General features: G+C 41.2%; 1 protein-coding gene across 2 annotated transcripts in view; it reads left to right on the top strand.

Annotated features, from left to right (window-relative positions):
- ttc28 (tetratricopeptide repeat domain 28) overlaps nucleotides 1–23,663 on the top strand; it is a 250,475-nt gene that overhangs the window by 175,530 nt on the left and 51,282 nt on the right. For both annotated transcript variants that reach the window (XM_036595414.1, XM_036595415.1), the window contains exons 6-7: nucleotides 6,394–6,901; nucleotides 22,217–23,558. In XM_036595414.1, coding sequence (XP_036451307.1) covers nucleotides 6,394–6,901; nucleotides 22,217–23,558 — 1,850 coding nt within the window. The remainder of the gene's footprint in view (nucleotides 1–6,393; nucleotides 6,902–22,216; nucleotides 23,559–23,663) is intronic.

Below are 23,663 nucleotides of genomic sequence, written 5' to 3' on the forward strand. Positions count from 1 at the left end.
TCATTAATTTTTAATTCAGTGGTTGAAATGTAAAGAAAATCATTCAGAGTCTTCTGGTGTAAAATGCTACATTGTAAAGAAACCTACTGGCTCTGATTTCTTTACAATGGTGGTGTTTGGAACCAGGGGTCAGAATGTCTGCAATGCAAAGATAGTCATTTTATTTACTGTCCGAAACAGACAGTGAGCCTACACGTGTCTTCTGAGTTTTAATATGCTATGTTAAACATGGTACAAAATTGGTAAATGTGAACTATGTTGCCAAACAACGTTCTGCCTCCACAAAACCTTATCATAAAACTATCATAACACAATTTACTGTTTTTCACTTACTCTGGATGTAGTTGATCAGCCAAGATATGTTTGGTGTCCAAATTTTGCTTCTTTATTTTAGCTCAAGAGCTACAATCCTTACGTTCCTAACAAACATTGGAAGTCAGTTGTCTTTTGTGTAAATACACCCCACAACATAACCTGATCAAACAGCATGTATGTGTTCATTCATGTTGTGCAGACTTGTCGATGTCGATGTGGCTTAAATTTTGGAGCTTTATTTATAGAAGAGATTTAGGTGGCTGTTGATTTATAGTGTTTGTTAGCAACATAAGCTTCATAGCTTCAGCACTAAAGCGACATTTGGACACCAAACATGTTTTGGCTGATCGACTACATCTGGGGTAAGTGAAAACTTTTACATTTTAATTTTAATAATTTTAATTTAATTTTTTATTGTTTAATTTTTTTTTTGCCAAAGTGTAAACAGTGTCATCAAGAGCTTATTTAGCATTTCTGTTTGGGTGGGTAACATCTTTATTATAGGAATAACTATGTGCTTTACCATCAGCAGCATCATTTTAAAGAGATTGGTGACCACTATCAGGACTTATCCAAGACCTCAGAAGGGCCCACTGTGCAAGCAGAACAAAGGTTTTGCCACGATCAAAAAAATTGTCTGTCTGAGCCTTTCTCAGCAGGCTGGGAGAGAGAGGGAGCATTCACACATGTGCATGCTTGTGCACACCCACACCCACACACCCCCACCCACACACACACACACACACACAGATGAGCCGCTGACTTAGGGAAACAGGGAAAGAGGGTGTTAAATCCGCCTTTATCGAAAATTGGCTCTCCCAGTTAACAGCCCCTAACAGAAATCCAGTCGGGTTTCCAAGGTAACCACTCCACAGATCTACGATTGTGGGCATGGTGGGAGATGAATAGTTGATTGTTGAGAGGCACAACCACAGCAGTCAGGAGTGTAACTATTAGACTAAATCATTTTTCTTTCAATCCTGAATTGACGTAAATTCTGTATTCAGAATTGATTGTAGTGTTTGGTTAATGATATACTGGATTGTTTCTGCGGACAGTACTACAGATCCAGAATATGACACAGTGTAGTGTTTTCCCAGCTCTAACCACTCTGCTGAGCTAATTACTAAGCCCATCATCATTCAAATCAAGTGCCTTAAAGGGACACTCTGGCCTAAATGAAAAACGTAACCATTGGTAGACCTGTTGTAAATAATCTGCAGTGGTGCCGCAGTAAGTCTCTAGAGTGAGATTGTCTGGTTAAAAAACTAGGAAAACCCCCTTCTGATGATGTATCTTGAAGGTGGATGAAACGTTTGAAAACTACAGCTGCTTTAGAGTGGATTTTTTGGGCTGCTATGAAACTTTTTTTTTCTGTTAGCTGGTGAATGCAGAAGGAAAGCAGATGGCTAACATTACTAGAAAGCCGAATACATTAATGCAGTTGTATAAAGTTGTGTTCACATTGTTGTTGCAATCAAGAGGTTTTAAAACAGAATTATTCTCTAGATGAGGAGGACAAGAAGTTAAAAGCTAAAGTTAGCAGGGTAGCTATTATGTGGATGTCTTCGTTTAGTTTGGCTGATATCTCACTGACATCTTTTCATTTTCATTGACTAACAAGGTAAAAGTTACACTAATGCTTGGTTGTATTTGTTAGTCTATAGATCAGGGGCTAGGCTAACAGTCAGGATTGGTTGACACCACAGTGATTCCAAATGGTTGATAGATTAATTTTCACAATGCATGGTGGTTATTGTAGTGAGAGAACACTGATGAACAAGAGCATGAAAACAACATTTGTAACAAACTCTGTCATACTGATAAGGCTGATGGATACAAAGCTGTGCTACAGAACACTATGTGACAAATAACATAATAAACTCTCATTTTTAACCAAAATGGCCCTTTAAAACTGTGCAGTTTTGTGTGCAGCAGTTGGACTTAACAGGCCTTTTTCCTTCTCCTGTTGACATCAGTCCCTAAACCTCTAATTGTAGAATAGAGTCCAACTGATGAAAGTGATGCACAATACCAAATTTAGGAAGCTAACAAAACTGATGATCGTTAATATTGGCTAATCCAATCTTATATGGCTTATGTGCCTTATATGATATGGTTCTAATAGTTTTAAACAATGCTGTACTGGCTGATGAGATTGTCATTTGTTAAATCAACAGTAGAAATGCAATCTCTCTGAAGAGTGATTTTAGTAGTAGTAGAAAGTACATTAGACAATTCTCAGAGATCACATATACACTTTTATTATATACTACAAGCCACTTCAGAGCAACTTCAGTGCTATATCGATGATAAGAATAAATCCCTGAAATCCTAATATCAGCCGGTGTTATCGACCAGTGAGCAAACCATAATACAGAAGCACATTTTCAAAGAGAGTCTCTTCAAATATTCAGTTCACTGTGGGCTGAAAAGCTAAAAACTTGAGTGAAAGTAGTCGGCCTTGGTATCTTTGTTCTTTTTCATGCTGAGAGATGAACCGGGCTGGTATGCAGCAGTGAGGAATCAAATGCTGCACGTGAACTTGCAGTGGCCCAGATAGGCTATCTGTGACCAGGACGAGCCCAGGCTCCTGATGGAGGGTAATTGCCTCTGCGTATCCCCCCGCGTCACATCTCACCGGCGCTCTAAACTGGGGCCGACTGCTGGAAGCCCTTATGTCTGCAGGTAATTGGTTCCAGGCAGCACCCAGAGATTGGGAGTGAGTGGAGCTAAGGATGGCCTAGTGCTCAGCACCAGGATTAGCTCGAGCTTTAGTGCTCAAACGAACTTCTTTACCTTTTGTTCTCCAGGGGTGCCACTCTTTCCAGCCACCGCTTGCTGCCCAGCTGGACAGTGAAGATGGTAATCGTCCTGAAGGGCATAACAATGATCTTAGACGCCTTTATGCAAAAAATAGGATACCCCTCCATAAAAAAAACAAAGAAAGAAAGCAATGCAGTTTGAATGTCTTCCCTCTATTGCTTTGTCTCAGCCAAGTTAGTACTCTGTAATAGGCTAACGTGTAAAGTATTGTATAAAGTTATCATAGCTGCTTGTGAACAGTGGGTGTTAGGTCTAGCAGTATAAGGAGAACAATGAAGACTTTAGAGGACTCAGATGATTCTACAGGTCTCTGTGTAATTGCCTGGACTGCAGTGCCAGTAGTTACGCCAATAAAATGTTGTAGTACTTGAGTTCGGTCTTAGTCTCAGTCTTAGTCTTAGTTTCGGTCTGGGAGTAAGGTGTACTCGGAAATTGTTCTGGAGACCAGCCAAGTGCAATGCCTCCATCTCAGGATCTCGCTGAACTTTTTCCTGTCATTATTGAATTTCAAAAATACCTTCAGGTAGAATAACAGTCCTTTCTCTACATGCTTAAATTAAATCTGTTCACTGGCGGTTGAGGATCGAATTGATCCTTTCCGTGATGGCTTAACTAGGTATTATTTGTTTGTTGATGTTTATTGGTTCCAAAATTCAAACACCCCCTGAGGTCAGATTGGAATTTTATCATTATTATATTTTCATTTAATAAGTTGTTTGGTTTATATAACATAACATAATATTTATTAATATATCATGTGCAATGCCTGATATATAATGTCCAGTGAACTACAAACAAATTTTATTTCCCCCCCTTGTCTTCCAAGTATCGGTCTTGACCTGGACTCAATGTGTCCAGGTCTCAGTCTTGACTCGCCACTGGTGGGCTTGACTGCAAAACTGTTGGGTGTTATAGCAGGCGGTTCATCTGGTATACTTGTTATTATTCTTCTTAAGGTATCAGTTTTGTGTGCAGATAACACAACATACAAACAGCGCGACATGGTAGGGTTAGGCTGGGATGAAAGAGTCAGGGATGCTTCAGTTGTGCTTCAGTGACAATGAAAATGCAGCAGTCCGTCGGATCACCTCCTGCTGTGTAGTGAGTTGCAGTCTGAGGTATTCCAAGTTGTTGTCAAGTAATATATAATATATAAGGAACAGCCTAGCATGGACACCTTTCCATGCTACTGTTTTCTTTTGTGCCTCCTGTGCCATTGTCTCCCTCAGTCAGCTACTTTAGACAAGACCACCATCTCAGGGCCTGGTCCTCACAACCATTCAGTTTTTCCGGGCCCAGAGTAGCTGCTGCGAGCCTACCTAAGAGTTCCTTTAACAGTCAAGCTCAAATCAGGCAAACTCTGGTGCATTTGTTTTTGCTGACATTAGGGTGTGAAAGATAAGTGCCCCTCCTTTCAGGATCTCCAGCCCCTCTTTCAATTCCCCTCCTCCAACCCCCTGCAGCACCCATAGTCCTCTGGGTTAGATTGTGTGAGCTCTCAGAAAAGCCACGCTCTGGGCTTTTAGCACATTCTGTGCATGTGAGGGTATGTGTCTGCCTGCCTAACAACCCTCTTAACCCTTGAGAGTCCCGATTCAATTAAAGGCTTTACACTGTGTGAAGATACTATGTGTGCTACTGGAGAGACTTGGTGTGTAGCAGGCCACTGGAGAGGGGTTTGTTTGCGCCTCACACAGAAAGCTAATGGGCTTCCACCAAACATGGCTCTCTCAGAGACAAGCATGGACTTCTCAGTCTCATTATGCCACTTGCCTGCTGCATCCAGCATACTCAGAGGGTCAAGAAGATCTCAGTAAGACACAAGCTTGGTTTTATGCCCAATTTACATACTTTCATTCAGTTCCAGCAGTGTTCTGAAATCAACCTGAAATCAAAAACTTGTTAGTTCATGTCCCTGCTCATATTGAACACAATCCTTCATACCCTCCCATTTAAAAGACGAAATTCTTGTTTCTTGTAATCTTTGATCAAAGTGTAGTGACTTTTACCCACTTCTAAAATGTCCTTGGTAACGTTTTATGGTAGGGCAGTGTTCATAAGGCTATGTGACACCTACGTTATCTTGTCACGTCAACTGATAGAAACCTGCATAAAATGTAAAAAGAATTATGTCATTTGTCATAAAGGCTACTTTTATCATTTTTGACTTTTGTCAACTTTCAAGTTGACTTAACACATACATCAGGTGACAGTGGGTTATGACTAGGGTCGGGTGGTATAATGGCAATGCGGTATACCACAGTATTTAAAAATGATGACATTATTTCAAAATGATGGCAAGTTAAATTTCTGTTCTATGTCTGAATGGCCAAATAAACACATTCCACCCATTCCACCCAACCATTTTAGAATGGCTTACTGATTGGTGGTTTGGGAGCTGAACGAAGGTGGTGCTAATAAAAAGAGGAAAAAGTCAAGTTTTAGGAAAAACCTCAGAAAAGCGTGACAGTTGTAGTGACAGAAAGTAGTCTTTTGGCCTGCTAACTAAGCTATTGATGGCTTAGCCAAAACACTACAGTTCCAGATGCCCCATACCAGATTTGATTTCAGCTTTCTGTCACCCCAAAACTAGGACTGTGGTGTGTGGCGCAGCTTTGGTTTGTAGCCTGCTTGCTAAGCTAATATTATTTGAGCGGATCAGGCTTTTTAGCAATTTTAGCAGCACTTTTAGCAGTTCTTAGATAGAAGGTATGACATTTATTGAGTGGTGACTTGAGTAATACAGGATAAGATAAAAAAGATGATTTTTACAGTTCGTATGATGTTTTGAAAAAAGTCTTTTGACCCCATAAATTGTCATGACACAACTAATGTCAGAAAAAAACGTTTAAGTTGACAAATGCAACATTTATGACAAATGATACCTGTTGGGAAAAGTGTTTATAAGTGTCTATGTAAGTTCTCATGAACGGCTTATGTAGGTGTCACGTGGGCTTTTATGAAGACTCCCCTTAAGTGAAGTGTTTGCACATTTTCAGAGTTTCAGAGTCATGTTTCTGATTTTAAAGAAGGATTGTAGCCACAATGCTAACATGGCTAACAGTGAATCAGAGACCAGTTAGTGTGAGCTCATTCACTAATGGCCAGCGTTAACATTTTGGTGGATTCCTTTCAAAACCATGAGAAATATTTCTGTGACTGAAAAACTGCTCATTCATTTACCAAATCAACAACCCCAACAAACAAAAATGTTCTGTCTTCCCCCACACCACCTCCCCTTTCCCTTCTTAGGCAGCGTCGTCAGCTCTCAGCAGTCTGGGCCATGTCTACACGGCTATCGGCGACTACCCCAATGCTCTGGCCAGCCACAAGCAGTGCGTCTTGCTGGCCAAGCAGTCCAAGGACCAGTTGGCGGAGGCACGCGAGCTGGGTAACATGGGCGCCGTCTACATTGCCATGGGAGACTTCGACAATGCCGTGCAGTGCCACGAGCAGCATCTAGGCATCGCCAAGGCACTGGGTGATAAGCGCGAGGAGGCACGTGCCTACAGTAACCTGGGCAGCGCCTACCACTACCGCCGAAACTTTGACAAGGCCATGTCCTACCACACCCACGTTCTGGAGCTGGCCCAGGAGCTGGAGGAAAAGGCAATCGAGATGCGGGCATATGCTGGCCTGGGCCATGCCGCCCGCTGCATGCAGGACCTGGAGCGGGCCAAGCAGTACCATGAGCAGCAGCTCAGCATCGCTGAAGGCTTGAAGGACCGTGCCGCCGAGGGCCGCGCCTCTTCCAACCTGGGTAAGCAATTTTATTAAACTGGGGAGTAAAAGAAGCTTTGGTAAGCAGAAACTATTATGTGTTGTAATAGGAGTCACAGTGCTTTTTCGTTCAGTTATTTTACTTTGCCTGTGAAGACTACCATTATCTGTCTAGGACAGGTCCGGAACAAGTCTAAGACAATGACTGATTGAAGTAGAGTCAAGATCAAAACTCAAGTCGTCTTTGACGCCAAGCCTTAACTAAGCTTCCAGTCAAAATTTCTTAGTGTTTTCCTTTCCTATTGCTTTGTGAGTCATTTCAAGGTGAGCTGCACCCCTGTAGATTCAATTGATACAACAGAATTAACATTGTTACTTTCATTTTGCTATACTGTTTGAATTAAACAATACATAATTAATTGCAGTTATCTAAAGAATTACATGTGATTTCAATTTACAGGTTTGAGTCTGCATAGCTGACTATTTTTTTGTTTTTTTTTCTAATGTCAATAATTGACATCCATGTAATTTATGGATTTTTCTTTACACAAAACAGAACAGTAACTTTTCAACAAATTCAGATCTTTATAAAATATCTTCTGTTGTACTTACAAATGTGGACAATTTCCGATCCAGTTGGCTAAATCAAATACAAACATGTGCAGTGATTTGTTTTTGAGTTGCTTGCGTTTGACTCATTGCATGTTGGTGACAGTTAGAAGAAATAAAATACAAATAATTTTCTTTAGCAGTAGCTGAATGTGGCGAGACCAATGGCCAAGATCAAGACGAGTCAGAGTACAAATACTATCAAGTACAAGACGAGTCTGAGAACATAGAAAAAACATCTTGAGTCCATAGTCAAATTCAAATTCTCAGAAACAGCAATTGCAAGCATAGTAGACCAGGGAACAACACAGTAGTGGATGACTGAAGGTTACTTCCAGTCGTAAATGAAAAACTATTGAATGAATCAAGAGTGCTACCCATGCTGTGTGAAAGAGAAGAGCACAGTTTACAGTTTACTGAAAAAATATAAACTGTTCTTGGATAAAGAGTTGTGGGCGAATGAGAGTGTGGGTGAAGGATAAAGGTATACTAGAGTGATGAAAAAAAAAAGGAACCACTCATGGTTCAAAGCATCCATCCCATCACTGAAACATCATTGCATGAACATGTATGGCTGCCAGTGCAAGTGTTTCACTCGTCTGTATTGATAATGTGACTGCTGCCTGATGGGATGGAATGAATTCTGAAGTGCTCAGAAGAATCTTAGATGCAGTCTGAAATCTCAAGCTTTTAGAGTGTGTTTGTGGGAATTTGTACCCATTCAGGGAAAAGAGCAAGTGTGAGTGCTTGACCTCACAATGTTCCATTTCATTCTAAAGGTGTTTAGTGGGGGTGCGGTCAGGGCTCTGTGCAGGCCACTGGAGTTCCTTCACACCTAACGTGTCAAACCATTATTTTTTTTGCACCATGCTTTGTACACAGGGATACGGTCATGCTGGAACAGGACCTTCCCCAAATTGTTGTCACAAAGCTGGAAGTGTATAATTGTGTAAAATGTCTTTGTACATTAACATTGCCCTTCACTGAAACTAAGGGTCCTGGACAAACGCTAAAAACTGCCCCAAACCATTATCCCTCCTCAACCAAACTTTACTGTTGGCACTATTCATTCAAGTAAGTAGCATTCTCCTGGTGTCCACCCAGCCCATATTTGGCCATTAGACTGCCAGGTAGTGAAGCGTGATTCATCACTTCAGAGAACGTCTCCACTTTCCCAGAGTCCAATGGCAGTATGCTTTACACCACTCTAGCCAATGCTTGGCATTGCGCATAGTAATCTTAGGCTTGTGCAGCTGCTCAGCCATGGAAACCCATTTAATGAAGCTACTGACACATAGTTCATCTGCTGATGTTGGTTCCAGGGAAACTTTAGAACTCTGTGGAGAGTGATGCAGAAGAGGATAGGCGATTTTTATGCACTACACACTTCAGCTCTTGGCAGCCCTGCTCTGTGAGTTTGTGTTGTCTACTGCTTTGTGGCTGAGCTGTTGTTACTCCTACACATTTTTATTTTACAATAATAGTATTTATTAGTACTTTGAGATCTATCGGGGCAGAAATTGCACACACTGACTTATGGCAAAGGTGGCATCCTATGACAGTGACATGTTTAAAGTCACTGAGCTCTTCCGCATGACCCATTTTATTGCCAGTGATTGTCTAGGGAGGTTGCATGGCTATTTGCTTGATTTTATACACGTTTGCAATGTGGCTGAAACACCGGAATGCAATAATTAGGAGGGGCGTCTACATTCACAAACGCAAAGCATTTGTTAAGTTGGACAGTTTTGTTTGGGACAATGTTTACTTGACCAGTTACGTACAGAAGCTCTGCTTCACTAGATTAATCTGGAATTTGAAGTTTGCCAACATCTCAAACAGTAAACATATTTAACTTTAAACACAATGGTACAGATTCATTAAATGCATCTCCAGATTTACTATGACGTTAAGAGCAAAAAGTATGGCAGTGACAAGTTTTTCCATTTGTAAACAAGGATTACTGACGAGTTTTACAGCTTGCACGATGTGAGCCATAGTCATGCATTTACTTAAAAATGGCTGTACAGATTTATAACGACACAGTCGTGCAAAAAAATAACACGTGGATTAAATTGCGTTTTGTACAATCCTTACAAACATGTTTGGTCTCACACGCAACAAACCGCACATACACACACTCAGCTGATTATCAGATATACTTCAAAGACGTGTTTTGATCTGTTCGGACGTGGCAGCATGGCATACCTTCCGACTGCTGTTGTTGGAATACAGAGGAGAAAAAAGACTCGCTTGAGCAGAATTTCAGATTGTCAGAGGAAACTGGCACTGTATTTTTTCTTCCTGTGTCCAGTTTGATGTTTGGCTAATTCTCTCTCGTATGTGGGCTTGGAATCCAGATAAGTAAAGAGTAATTTGACATGTTGAGATTCTACTTACATTTTCGAAGTGATTTTATTGTAAGCAGTTTAAGCTTTGAGTCATAATTTTGTATTTTCAATGAATTTTACAAAGAAATTCAATCTACACGTGAAAATGACATTTTACTAAAGAAAATAAGTTTTTTACAAGTACTAATGAATTTATTTTAATTTTTATGAATCTTACTCAAATATTAATTACTTGATATTGAATATTTACTTGTAAAATTTTAATGTTCACATGTGCAAATCAAATTTCTGAGATCAAGAATGAAATATTTACTAGTTGAAACGTCATTTTCACATGTGTAAAGTGAATTCCTGAGAGAGAAGAAAAATAGAGAATGACTTGCTATAGTGATTAGAATTTCAGCATGTCAGTTTAATTTTTAATTGTAGCAAAAAATGCCACATTAAACTTCAGTTTGTTAATAAAAATTGGTACTGCACTTATAATAATTGGAAAAAGGCTTAAATTCTAAACCTTACATGCTGAAATATAATCCCTACAATTTAAAGTTGAATTTTAAGTTGTTAGAATTCCATTTTTGTATTGCAAAAACTTTTTCTGATAAAGAACCTTTGTTTCTTTATTAAAAGTTAAAAGCATCTTTAACAAGCAATTAACCATTATTTGCCAGTGTCTTCCATTAAAATTAGCTCTGTTTCTGAGAATTTTTGTTTTCTTTGTTTCTTTGTCTTCGTTTCTTTCATCATATCCATTGTGGCAGCCAACCGGAGCTTCACTTGGCATTAGTCTTTAATATGTATGACCTGATTTAAAAGTGATTTTAATTCCTGCCTAGGACAACAGCAAAAATACCGCTGCATTGAAAGACACCGGTGCGCTAATTACCGCTGCAGTGGCTTTATGAATAGGTCTTATTTTGTCTGCCACACATTTCGCTTGCCGTAGCGCTGTTTCCACTGAGTGACTCTGGCCCAATATGTCATGAACATATTCAGGATTACCACTGATTACCACTTTATTACACACTTTAACTTTAGGTATTTAAATTGTGTCCCACAACTCTCATTAGACTAAAATTGAGAAAGATGGGATTTTTGTAGGATGATAATGATAATATCAGAATCATGTCCTTGTTCACAAATAATTGGTTAAAATGATATCAGATATCAGCCGTCACTTCACACATCGCTGCACCTCTGTGAAGCTTGTCCAAATGTACAACTGTTGCTATGAAAGAATACATTTGTAGGCGGAGCATGGATAGATCAGTCATTTCTGTTAGTAAATTTCTGTACTTTAAACAGACCCAGCTCAGCTCATTAAGGGTCTGACGCTTATCAAATGCATATGAGAGCAGCCAAACATTGCATGAATGAGCAGCTGGTATAGTGTAGTGGATAACACTACTGCCCTCAATGCTGCAGACTGAGAGCATCTGCCAAATGCCATAAATGTAAATGTAAATCCATCAATGTATGTAACCTGGTGATAATGACCTTGTATGCCCTAGTCACCCAGAGGAAGTGTGGTTTTAATGGACACACACCCAGTTCACATGCTTCAACCCTTCTCTGCTGCACTTAGAGTACCAGGTGTCACACGCACCACCTCTTTAGGTTGCATGAGTGTGTGCGCAATGTAAGTGCAGGACAAATGGAGCCCATCAAAAGCAAGTGTTTCCAAGCTCGTCCAATCCTTCACTTTGACTTCCAGTGCCTCACAAATACTTTCTCCCAGCCCGACACCAAGCTCCATCAATTTGATCCGAGGCGCGTGCACTCTCCCAAATGAATAGATCAACTCTTGAAAGAAAAATGTTGCCAAAGGAAAAGGGAGTATGTGCACCAGATTACAGGGAGCAAAGCGAGCTACATCTGGAATGACTGCAGGTCAATTGTTATGTAAATATGTGCTTTCAGAGTAAAGAAAGGAAGAAAGTCCAGTGTGTGTCTTGACTTGAAAATGAACGTTTTAGTGCAGCTGTTTTTTTGCACTGATTTAGTATTTCCAGGGCGCATGCCACTGAACACTCTCTTAACTCAAAGTCCTTGAAACATTTTAATCAGAATGAAATGATGACGTGATTGCTTTGATTTTTATATAGCGTGTTGTGGTGCCATTGTACTGAGTGCCATCCAGGATTATTGGCACCCTTGGTAAAGATGAGAGAAAAAAGGCTATGAAAAAAGTGTTCTACTCTCAAAATACAAGAGAAGTCGAATCTTTCAGCGAGATAAAATTTTCAAAAAATACATGCAATACAAAATATTTTTCTCAAAGCACATCAGTTATTGGCAGCTCTACATTTTGTACTTTGTCCTTCCACCAAGACAACAGCACTGAGTCTTCTTTGAAGATAACAACAATGAATCAGTATCTGAATGTGGTGTGAGAACTCAAGGGATCTGAAAAAATTTCCCCTCTCCAGATCTCTTTAGAGTCTTTGGTCCTCACTTGTGGCCTCTCCCTTTCAGCTCAGCCCACAGGTTTACAATGGGGTTCACATCAGGGGCTGGGAACGACCACTGCAGGAGACAGAGGCTGCCAGAAGCAGATTTTGATCTAAAATTTTCTGGTAATTCATGGAGTCTAGAGTGTACTGAATTTCACCCATCAAAACATTTTGGCTGAAAGTGCATAAAAATGGCTCTTTCAGTTTTGGGCCGAAAGAGAAAAAAGGTCGAAAATGTTCACTGAAAAAAAACATACAATTAAATTGCATTTCAATAAAATATTTAAGTGAAAATGAAAATATAAAAAACAGTGTAACAATTTGAGCAGCAGCAGATCAATAGTGCAAGTATTTCACGGTTTCCACAAGGACAAGCAGTTTAGAATCTCTGTTCATGCCGAGTATCAAACGGAGATGCAACACCCAAAGAACTTCTGCACTACAGCTTTGATACCACTTGAAAAAATGACATCCTGCTTGATATGCATAAAACAGCAAAACAACAGAAGCAGAATGCTTTGCTAGCACAACACCACCATCTCTAGCCTGTAGTTTGTAGTTTGAAATGATAAAAAAAGTATAAACCACAGTGACAAAGTGTAAAGTATAACTAAAAATAATAGAATTTAGTGCTTTGGATGACCAGCTGTTGTCAAGGATGCTGGATGTCGTGGCACATTCTGTAGCCTACACACTGTAATAATTTTAGTTTATTTAATGTAAATTGTTTTTATTTATTGTCAGTTCAGTTTTGTGAGGTGGCATCAGTTTGTAGTTTTAACTGAGAAACTGGGTAAACCAACACCTGCAGCTTTCTTGTGAACCTTTTAACTCTTAAACCATCCTCCTCACTGGGAATGAGGACATAATACACTTGGATTCTCTTCCATGCAGGTTTATCACAGCTCCAGTTATTTGATACCTCTTAGTTATTGTTCTAACAGTGGAGATGAGTGTTTTTAAGTTAATATTGCCTCATTTATGTTGGTAAACAACCTTTTGTGTCATTTCAGAGTGTTTAATTCCAAACAATCTTTCCCTTGTTATTGAATGAGTAAGGTTTTTTTGTCACTGCATATTGAAACCCAGGGGGGTTGTGGATGACCACTTAAAGGAATTCCACCAATTTTGCAAAAAACACTGCATAATTAAATCTTTAAGATGTAAACAAAGGCATTCAGAGTGGTTTTTCGAGAAAAAAAGAGTTGTTCACTATGGTGGTAATAGGAACCAGACATATGAACAGTTTAATGCCTCTAAAAGCTTGCTCAGAAAGCTCTTGCACAACATGGTTACAAATACACTGCCTAATGCTTGAGACCTTGTTTTATGATCATTTTGCGATAAGGTTTTGTTCATAAATGTGTTTTTTTAAAATCCATTTATGGCGAAGAAGTATATGTAGGGTATTGTAAGGCAAACAAAATCCAAATACAAAATTTATTTTTTTCAGATTTACTGTTGTTTTACCATTATCGACATTACCTACAGAACCTCGGAAAGACACGTCGGTTTATTAGTCATTTTAGATAGTAAAGAAAATGCCTATATTTGCTTTGAAGATGTCCTGAGCCCGGGTTCCTCTTACCACTACTGAAACTCTGTCAAGAGGGAAAGTTTCTCTAAAATAAACTTCATGTTAATCCACTCTGAATTACTCTGTTTTAAGACTGGGCAGTATCAACATTTTCCATACTTTAAAATCCTCTCCACATGTTGAAGTGAGTAGTACTGGTACTTCATTAAATAAATGTAAAAAAAAAATCTTTATAACAGCAATTGATAAAGAGAGTTGCTGGTTAACATTAGCTTAACAAGTTCTACTCACCACAGAACCACATGGAAGTTCTGTTGTGGCTAACAGAAACACCGCAGACACAGGTTTAGATGGTAGTGACTTAAATCTGGGTGAATTAATACTAGCAAATGTTGTTTGAGGGTGCACAATGAGAAATTAAACCTGGCACTGACTGGATCTTAAGCCTGCTTACATGTGTTTAGCAAGCAGGCTTAAGATCCAGTGAGTGCCACACACCACATACATTATAGCTATCTACACCAATCAGGCATAACATTATGACCACCTCCTTGTTTCTACGCTCACTGTCCATTTTATCAGCTCCAACACTGATGTGGTGGTAGTGTGTTAGTGTGTCGTGCTGGTCTGAGTGGATCAGACACAGCAGTACTGCTGGAGTTTTTAAAAACTGTGTCCACTCACTGTCCGCTCTATTAGACACTCCTACCTTGTCAGTCCACCTTGTAGATGTAAAGTCAGAGACGATAGCTCATCTGCTGCTGCGCAGTTTGTGTTGGTCATCCTCTAGACCTTCATCAGTGGTCACAGGACGCTGCCCACAGGATGCTGTTGGCTGGATATTTTTGGTTGGTGGACTGTTCTCAGTCCAGCAGTGACACCGAGGTGTTAAAAAACTCCAGCAGCACTGCTGTGTCTGATCCACTCAGACCAGCGCAACACACACTAACACACCACCACCACGTCAGTGTTTCTGCAGTATATTCATTTTGATTGCTGTTGTTTGTATTATTTTGTTATGCGGTGTCAGAGTAGGATGAGTTCCTGTTTTGAGTCTTGGTTCCTCTCAAGGTTTCTTCCTCTTGCTCTTAGGGAGTTTTTCCTTGTCGCTGTCGCCCTTGGCTTCCTCATTTGGGAATTTTCTGTAAAGTTGCTTCATGACAACAATTGTTGTAAAAGACGCTATGTATGTAAATCATGACTTGACTTCACTTGGCCACAATACAGGTTCAATTCTGAACTGACAAAAGCATAGATGGTGATAACTTATGCCTAAGAGGGCAAAGTCGAGTGACTGGTGCCTGGAGAGAAAGTCAAAATGAAAACCGTTCTCTGGTGTTTGGAGCTAACGTTGAACCAGGCGTGCTCAGTCTTGGTCCTGAAGATCTATTACCCTCTAGAGTTTAGATCTGACACACCTGGTTCTAGTATTCAGACGCCCCTGAAAACCTTTGTTACTTTGCTGAAATAGGTGTATTAAATTGGGGTAGATCTCCAAGACCAGGATTGAGCACCCTGGCCTTAAGCTAATGATAGCTTATCAAGCCAAAACTGCCACAAACCAATGCACAGGCTCAGTTTCAGCTAGCTAATGTTCAAATTACACATGTTAAGGAAATAAAGACTCATATCTGAGCGTGCAGACCTGAGGGACTGGTGATGGTGATGGAGTGACAGCCAAAATCTAACATATTTTGTGGCGTGAAGCTGTTAGTTGTCGCCACTGTCCTGCATAGTTGTTCTTTTTTGTGTGTTTCCTAATCCTCGTTTAGCAACACAGCAAATGGAAAAGGAAACCATAACTGGTCTACAGCCGTGGAAAGTATTTGGCTCTACCATGGAGGTCGACCGCATCTGTGAAGCAGTTAGAGGGTGCTTTATTTTTTAAATGGAAATGCATCTTGGATGTGTTTCCATCTCTGGATTTTTCAGGCAAATCTTGCATTTTGCAGGCCTTACACTAAAATGTGAAAGGGCGGAATTAGTTTATTTGGCCATTTACTAGACAGACGTTGAACAGAAATCATGTTTGCAGTGCATAATCAAGCTGAAAAACAACAAAGACCTTTTTTTTTCATAGCTTTTTTCCCTCATCTTTCTCAAGGGTGCAATTTGTTCTGGAGGGCTACATTCTGTATTCATCGTCTCTCACTTTTAAACTAAAGAAAAATGTGTACTACCTGCAGTTTTTCATGCTCTTTGTTCACCAAACCCTGCCAACCTTTTGAATAGCCTTAATGACATTGAAATGGCTATAGGGTAAGTCCCTGTATTTTACAGTGGATTCAAGTGTAGAGCTAGAGACATAGTGGCTAGCCAAGTGGTCTTCTCACTCCCTCACCAATCAGCTTCTTTCTGTCCAGCTTGTGTGCTTGAAACTCTATTGATCAGAATTGTCAATAGCAGGAACGCTGGGAAAGAATGGCAGCACTTATAAAATTAATGATTGCATGCTGGGCCTACAACTCAGCTGCTTGGCAACAGTAATGAACGAATTGATTGCAGCGTCAAAGGGGGGATTTTGAAGAAAAAAATAGGAGCAAATATTTATTGACGTAGCAGCAAGAGTCGCTTGAATAGGGACTTAACTGTTGTTATTGCTTGTGTGTATAATTTCAGTGTATTTACTGTATGACTGTACAATGTAATGCCCAAACAGTATTCATGTGTCAATCCATTATGACTGGAAAGCTACTTCAACTGCTTGCGGTTCTTGGGTTCATCCTAAAGCTCACAAGCTTCTAGTGCTGCAAAAATAAATATTTTGATATTTGATTATTCATGTAAATGAATCGACCAATAATCAGCTAATCTGCTGTAAATGTGGCCTGCAAATGTGAAGAGCTGCAACAACAAAATGCCTGGCAGTGTTCTGACAATTTGAGTTAGTGTTTAAAGCTGTCATTGAAAATGCTCCTATAATTCACATGTAAACATTCAGCTATAATTGTTCTTTTCCTTTTGCTATCTGCTCATATAGGTAGGACATTATCAAGTGACGTGCTGGTCACTTATCTTCAGGTTAGATCATTAACTCATTCTACGTTAGGCATCACTTTGAAAATGTTAATGAAAAGTCAACAACAGAAATATTTGTTGTTGATTTTATTTTGTCAACATTATTGATTACATTGAATAATTGTTTCAGCCCTACACGTTTCTCTCAGGGCTGGTGATACAGGAACCTGCATTTTATCCTACCTTTCTGTATCTCTCAGGTAGGAAACATAAGAGAACTGTCTGTCTCTCCATTCCATAACCTCTCATGTTTTATTCAGTGGCGTTTTGGGTTCAGTGGGATGGGTGATATTCGAGCCCTGAGTGTGGCGAATTGGATCTCTGTACATTATTGCTGAGTGGACAGTAACAGGAGGCGTTGCTGTCCGGACTGAGAGCCTGTAGACAACGTACACAGTCATTATAGTGCTTCACACTTTCCAGTGTGTTTTCGTCTGGCTCTTCTGCAACAGAACACACAAACACTTTGTGTTTACCTGGCATCTAATACACACTGTAATCCAGTGAGTGCTGTAGCATCCCGCCCACTCAAACAGGCCACAGAAGGACATGGTTATTCCTGCTTTGATACTACATTAGCTGCATTTTGTCCTGTAACCGTTTCGGAAGCTTTGACAAGCTAGCCACAGAATTCCACTTGGATCTGGTGACAGCGTTTGAGGCGCTGCTTTTGTGGATTTTGGATTAAGTGCAGTCTCCAGTTCGTTGCAGCAGCGTAATGGCAGCACCAGGCCAAAGCCACCAGAAAAATAGAGCAAATATTGGCATCTTCTGAAATGGGTCACCGTTTATGAAAATAATATTTTTTTAAACCGAGGTTTGCTGGGATTTGGTGGGCTCTAAACTATGTCAGTGCTAGCATGGCATTCTTTGTATGTGGAACAGTTAGACTGACAGTACAACTGATGGTTTTTTTGTGGCCCACATTGAACAGTATACGAGTTCTGTTGTGCTGAGTATATAAGGGGCAATGCCGAGCCCTATAAATTGTTAGCGAGGTTTGATCTATCTAGCTTGGAGACACAGCTGTCAATCAAAATGCAATTTACCTTCCCATTCTCTTGAAGCCAAACAAAGCCCAGACTTTTCGAGGATTTCAATGTAAACAAGTCTGCCATTTGTTTGTCTTCATTTCTCCCTCAAGCTTCCTGGAGAGCTATAAATCACATGATGGAATATAGCGCCTTGTTTAATGTCTGACTTGTCAGGCTTTGCAATAGAAGGAGCCAAGGCAGGAAGCACCGGAGAAAGGCAGGAGTCATAACAGAGGAAAACAGCTAGCGTTCTGACATGGTCTCTGACAGATGTCTTCTCTTTCTTTCTCACCATTTCCTGAAAAGCTGAGGTGATCAGCTTCTGTCTGTTGGTTAGGGGATGCTGTGAGATGGTTTGATATGAGAAGGAATTATATCACTGGGGTGCGCTGATCATGATTTTTTTATGGCCAAAGTGCATGAAAAAAATCACCCTTCATGAGCTGAAAGAAAACACTGACTCTGTGTCTGAACATATAGTACTGTGCAAAAGTCAGAGAACACCTTTCATTTATTTAATTTCCAGTCAAGATGACCATTAAGTGCAAGTTATTCATTTTTCTTACTCAAGTAATTGACGTGTTACAGCTTAATTGTATGCGGATATAGAAAACACATTCCATTTACATTTGTGTTCGATGTGGTCAAGATGCGTCTCTGACCATCTGTGTGATTTAAGTGATCCAGTCATAGTCTGAAGATGTGTTTGCACCTTGCTTTTCATGCAGTCAAGTAAAATATGAATGTGAGCTGATCACCAAAACTCATGCTGATGCAAGAAGTAAACAGTCTCACAGGTTGGTGAATAGGCCGGACACATGCCAGTTGCGTGTTCTGGGACTCGTCCCTGCAAAAAAAGCATAGCAATCAAAAACAGTTGCAGGTCAAAACAGCAATTACTGTCAGCATTTTAATTCAGTTTTCAGTCATACACCCCTTTTCTAAGGACCCAGTTAAGAACTCTTTGATCATTGGATCTAATCAGTAGAAACCTAATGCCTTCATGCCCCTAGCTTATCTTAAACCATGTAGATGCCACTAACTCCACTTTGTTGCATAACTAAGTCAAGCGCTAGGCATTCTTCACTGAGTGTGTTGGGACACTGAACAGTGCTTCTTGGCCAGTAGTTCAAAAAGCACCAGCCCTAGGCTTCATACACAAGAGAGATGAGTGCAGCCTTGAAGATTTGGCTTTGACCACGTTTCGAGGAATAAGAACAAACACATTTAAAAAAAAAAAAACATTTTGCATCACAATTCCAAGAGAGACACAGGCGCTGCATAGAAGTTAATAATGGAAATGCCTTCCATTATTGAAGGTGCAGTGTTAAGAATTTAAAACATGTCGCAAATCTAATGAATATTGGTTTGATCTATTTTCATAAAGTTGTCAAATTCATGTCAGGGGAGCCCTAAAGCTTTGATGAGGAGTCAACTCTCCAGCTAATTAATTCAGAACGTGGCGGTTTTTATGGAGGGATAATACTTCAAATACGACAGCTATGTAATGAGTTCAAGTAGGACATTTGCTTAGGAAGTGAAAGAAGTCATAGTCATCCGGGATGGGGGAGCAAGCCATTTGAATCTTAAATTACTATATTTTGCGTGATATCAGGCAGCACTGCTGCTTGGGGAGAGTGGTATTTTTAATGTTTTTTTGAAGGACTGCCCTATGCCTGGTCCACATAGCAGGATCATCAAAGCTGAGATGCCCGTATCCACTTGTGCAAAAGGAGTCAGAGTTACTTTAAGCCTTTCCGCTGCTGCTTCAGCCAAAAAGAAACTGCCTAGTATTCATATTCTGTTCGCCAAATGCACCACTTCGTTCGGACAGATTTGACCTTCGTGCTAACCTCTGGTGAACTCCTCAGCCTGCTCCCCCTCTCTGCTGTCACCCAGGCTCCAGATGCCAGCCTCAGGGGATTTAACCCTGGGGATGGGGACAGGGAGCATTCCTGCAGCGTCCACAGGTGGCCCAGTAATCCTCTTACCTGACCTATTGAAGAGACACTCTGCTTTCCAGCCATGACTCTCCTACCGAAGGCGCTATGATGTGGTACTGAAATGATACGCACCAATGATATGAATATATAAAAGCCATTCATGTAGCATACCTTTGCATTCCTTAAATGTTGGTATTTGAATGCAGAAGAGGCATAGTGGTTGAAGTCCAAACTGAAATGGAATTGTTGATTCAAAACAATGCTATTAATTTTGTGCTACAAGGGACTATTTTCTCTGTTGTTTGAATGTCTCAACCAAGTGCCAAGCCGTTCTTCAGGTAATTCAATATTTAAAAAGCACTCAGAACTACAGGAACAAGAACTAAATATTACTACTTAAAAAAAAGTGAAGAAACCCTGTAATAAAAGTAATCAAAAACAGCTGCAGGTCAAAACAGCAAGTACTGTCAGCATTTGAATTCAGTTTTGTTGTGCACATGTTTTTGTTTTTGTAAGCCAATGAATGTGTCTTCAGCAGCAGAATGTGACTAAATAAATGAGCAAAGTAAACAGAAGTGAGAAAGAGTATTTGAGGAAAAACAGTATTGAAAAAAAGTGTTGTCATGCAACCATACCTTGAAATCCTCCAAATGGTGCTTAAGTACATGTAACTGACTAAACGTATCTTACTGAATACAACATGATTTGCAGTGACATACTAAACAATGGTTGTCTTGGCTTAGACAGCTTCAGTTAAACCAGTTCGTGATCTGGCAGTGTTTGGTGTGCCTTACAAGACATGCTGTGGACATAGCATTTGTAAATGTCCTGCCAAGACCAGTCGTGTAGAAATGGATCCTCAGGGGAGCGTGGGCTTCACTCTTCCAAGCTTTTATTACAGATACACAATTATGAGCGTCTGGCATGTTTCACTGAGCAGAGTTCCCTGGGAATCCTTCTCAAACAAGCTTCTAACGCAAGATTTATTTTTCCAATGCTGATCGCTGATAAATGAGGAATCACAGGGTTAAGTATTGATAATTGGCCACAGAAGATTGGGGCCATATAAAAGAAAACATTTGAGTAAGAAGAGATGCTCTAATGGCCCCTTAGTGTCTGGGTTCTAGGCTGGCACTGGCCCTAATTGGATTTTCCACATGCTGCTAATCTTGCCTTGGCATGCTCTGATTGACAGTGAGCAGATGGGCATCCCCTGTCCATGGCTGATGGTCTCTTCCACCTCCTGTTCGTGCACACTCGCATGCATACACACTAGGATGCACGCTCCCTGTCCCATGGCTCACCCAGTCCTTTGGTGCCCCCCCAACAATTCCAAACCACTCTGTCAAAAATGGCACCACAGCCCCCAAGAGAACCCTTTCATCTCATATGCACACATATTCCCACCGGTATTTTCCCTCGGCACCCCCGGTTACACAGCCCATTATTGGTCAGTCTGGCTTCTTTACCAATTACGCAAGCGTCGCCACCAGTTGCCCACTACTGGTCCCGCTCACACGTCCTGTTTTCCGCCCATCCCAGCACTTTCCCTGATCCACGGCACTTAGCAGACAGCGTTCTGGTTTGTGGAGGAAAGGAACTGATTAGCACACGCTGCGATGTGGAAGCCAAATCACATGGACCTAAGATTAATGTATCCCACCACTCTTGCCCTCAACTTATTTTCCATCATAAGTATTCATTAGCCTCCCCCTTGTACACCACCACCCCTTCACTACTCTATCTCCCAGATCCCACCATGTGCTGGGAGCAGAGGGGTGGGACTAGTGCTACGATGGTAATGATTATTTTATGGAAAGCGCAGAGACAACAGTAGGGAACCCCAAAAGTTGCCAAGAGTTCTCCCAGGACAGACAAGAGCTGGGTGTTTTGGACTTTTTCGTTTGAAGTTCTTTCGTCCTCTGGGTAAGAAGAGCTTACGCTTGAAAGGCACTGAGACTGAGGAAAGCAGAGCTGGTGTATTTTTTTTTCATTATTTCAAGACATTTTACAAACTTGCTCTTCAATTATTAAACACACTTTGCTCGAATCTTGTTTTTAGGCTCTTGAACGCTGCTGCATGTTGAGCCTCACTTGTATCTCTTCCCTTTGGAGATGGTGTCATGTTTGTACATGCTAATTTCCAGCATGGAGGCTGTTTTAAAAAATGTGCAACTAATCTTGAGCCTCTTTACAGATAATCCAGTTTCTCCATCAGGGGTTTTGTTGTTGTTTTCATGTTAAGAACAACATCATTTGTAATCAAACACAATTTCAGTGCTAATACTGACAGCTTTGAAATTAATGCAGAGCAGAGAATGTGTTCAGGAAGGGAAGTATTTCATGGCATTGCTTTTGTTCTTTTAGATTTGGGGAAGATTGATCAGAATCTTTCTCCTCTTTTTCACAGGAATCATCCACCAGATGAAAGGAGATTACGAAACAGCTTTGAAACTGCACAAAACTCATCTCTCCATTGCCCAGGAGCTGAATGACTACGCTGCCCAGGGCAGAGCCTACGGCAACATGGGCAATGCTTACAATGCTCTTGGTGCCTTTGACCAGGCTGTGCGGTACCACAGACAAGAGCTGCAGATCTCCATGGAGGTCAATGATCGTGCCTCACAGGCCTCCACTCATGGTAATCTGGCCGTGGCCTACCAGGCCCTGGGAGCACATGACCGAGCCCTGCAGCACTATCAGAACCACTTGAACATTGCCCGTGAGCTCCGCGACATCCAGAGCGAGGCCCGAGCCCTGGGAAACCTGGGGAACTTCCACTGCTCACGGGGAGAGTTCCCTCAAGCTGTGCCCTATTACGAGCAGTACCTGCGGCTCTCGCCCGACTTGCAGGACATGGAGAGTGAGGGCAAGATCTGTCACAACCTAGGCTATGCACATTATTGCCTGGGCAGTTTCCAGGAAGCAGTCAAGTACTATGAGCAGGACCTGGCTCTGGCCAAGGATCTACATGATAAGTTGAGTCAAGCCAAAGCCTACTGCAACCTAGGCCTGGCCTTCAAAGCCTTGGGTGACTACAACAAGGCTGAAGAGTGCCAGAAGTACCTTTTATCTTTGGCCCAATCTCTTAACAACTCACAGGCCAGGTTCCGCGCTCTGGGAAATTTAGGTGACATCTTTCTCTGCAAGAAGGACGTGCCTGGTGCTGTGAAGTTTTATGAGCAACAACTGGCGCTAGCACATCAAGTCAAGGAACGTAAGATGGAGGCCAATGCCTATGCTGCTTTAGGTGCTGCATACCGGATGCTGCAGAAATACGACAAGGCCCTTGGATACCACACACAAGAGTTGGAAGTTTACCAGGAGCTGGGGGACATCCAAGGCGAGTGCCAGGCCCACGGGCATCTTGCGGCTGTCTATATGTCACTAGGCAAGTACAGCATGGCCTTTAAGTGCTACGAGGAGCAGCTGGAGCTGGGCCAACGGCTAAAAGACCCCAGTGTGGAGGCCCAGGTCTATGGGAACATGGGCATTACAAAGATGAACATGGGCGTGATGGAGGATGCGATTGGCTACTTTGAGCAGCAGTTGGCCATGCTGCAGCAGCTCAGCGGCAATGAGGCGGTGCTGGATCGCGGCCGTGCCTACGGCAACTTGGGAGACTGCTATGACTCACTAGGTGACTACGAGGAGGCCATCAAGTACTACGACCAGTACCTGTCGGTGGCGCAGAGTCTTAATCACATGCAGGACCAGGAGAAAGCCTACAGGGGACTGGGAAATGGACACAGGTAAAATGGGCTGTTTGTTACATGTGTCAATGAGCCATGTGCCCTAATATAAGATCTGCCTTAGCACATAGCCACCATTTAGTTGAAATTATGTGGTTGAATTGC

Source organism: Colossoma macropomum, unplaced genomic scaffold (assembly GCF_904425465.1).
Source record: "Colossoma macropomum unplaced genomic scaffold, Colossoma_macropomum, whole genome shotgun sequence".
In the NCBI taxonomy this organism is placed as follows: Eukaryota; Metazoa; Chordata; class Actinopteri; order Characiformes; family Serrasalmidae; genus Colossoma; species Colossoma macropomum.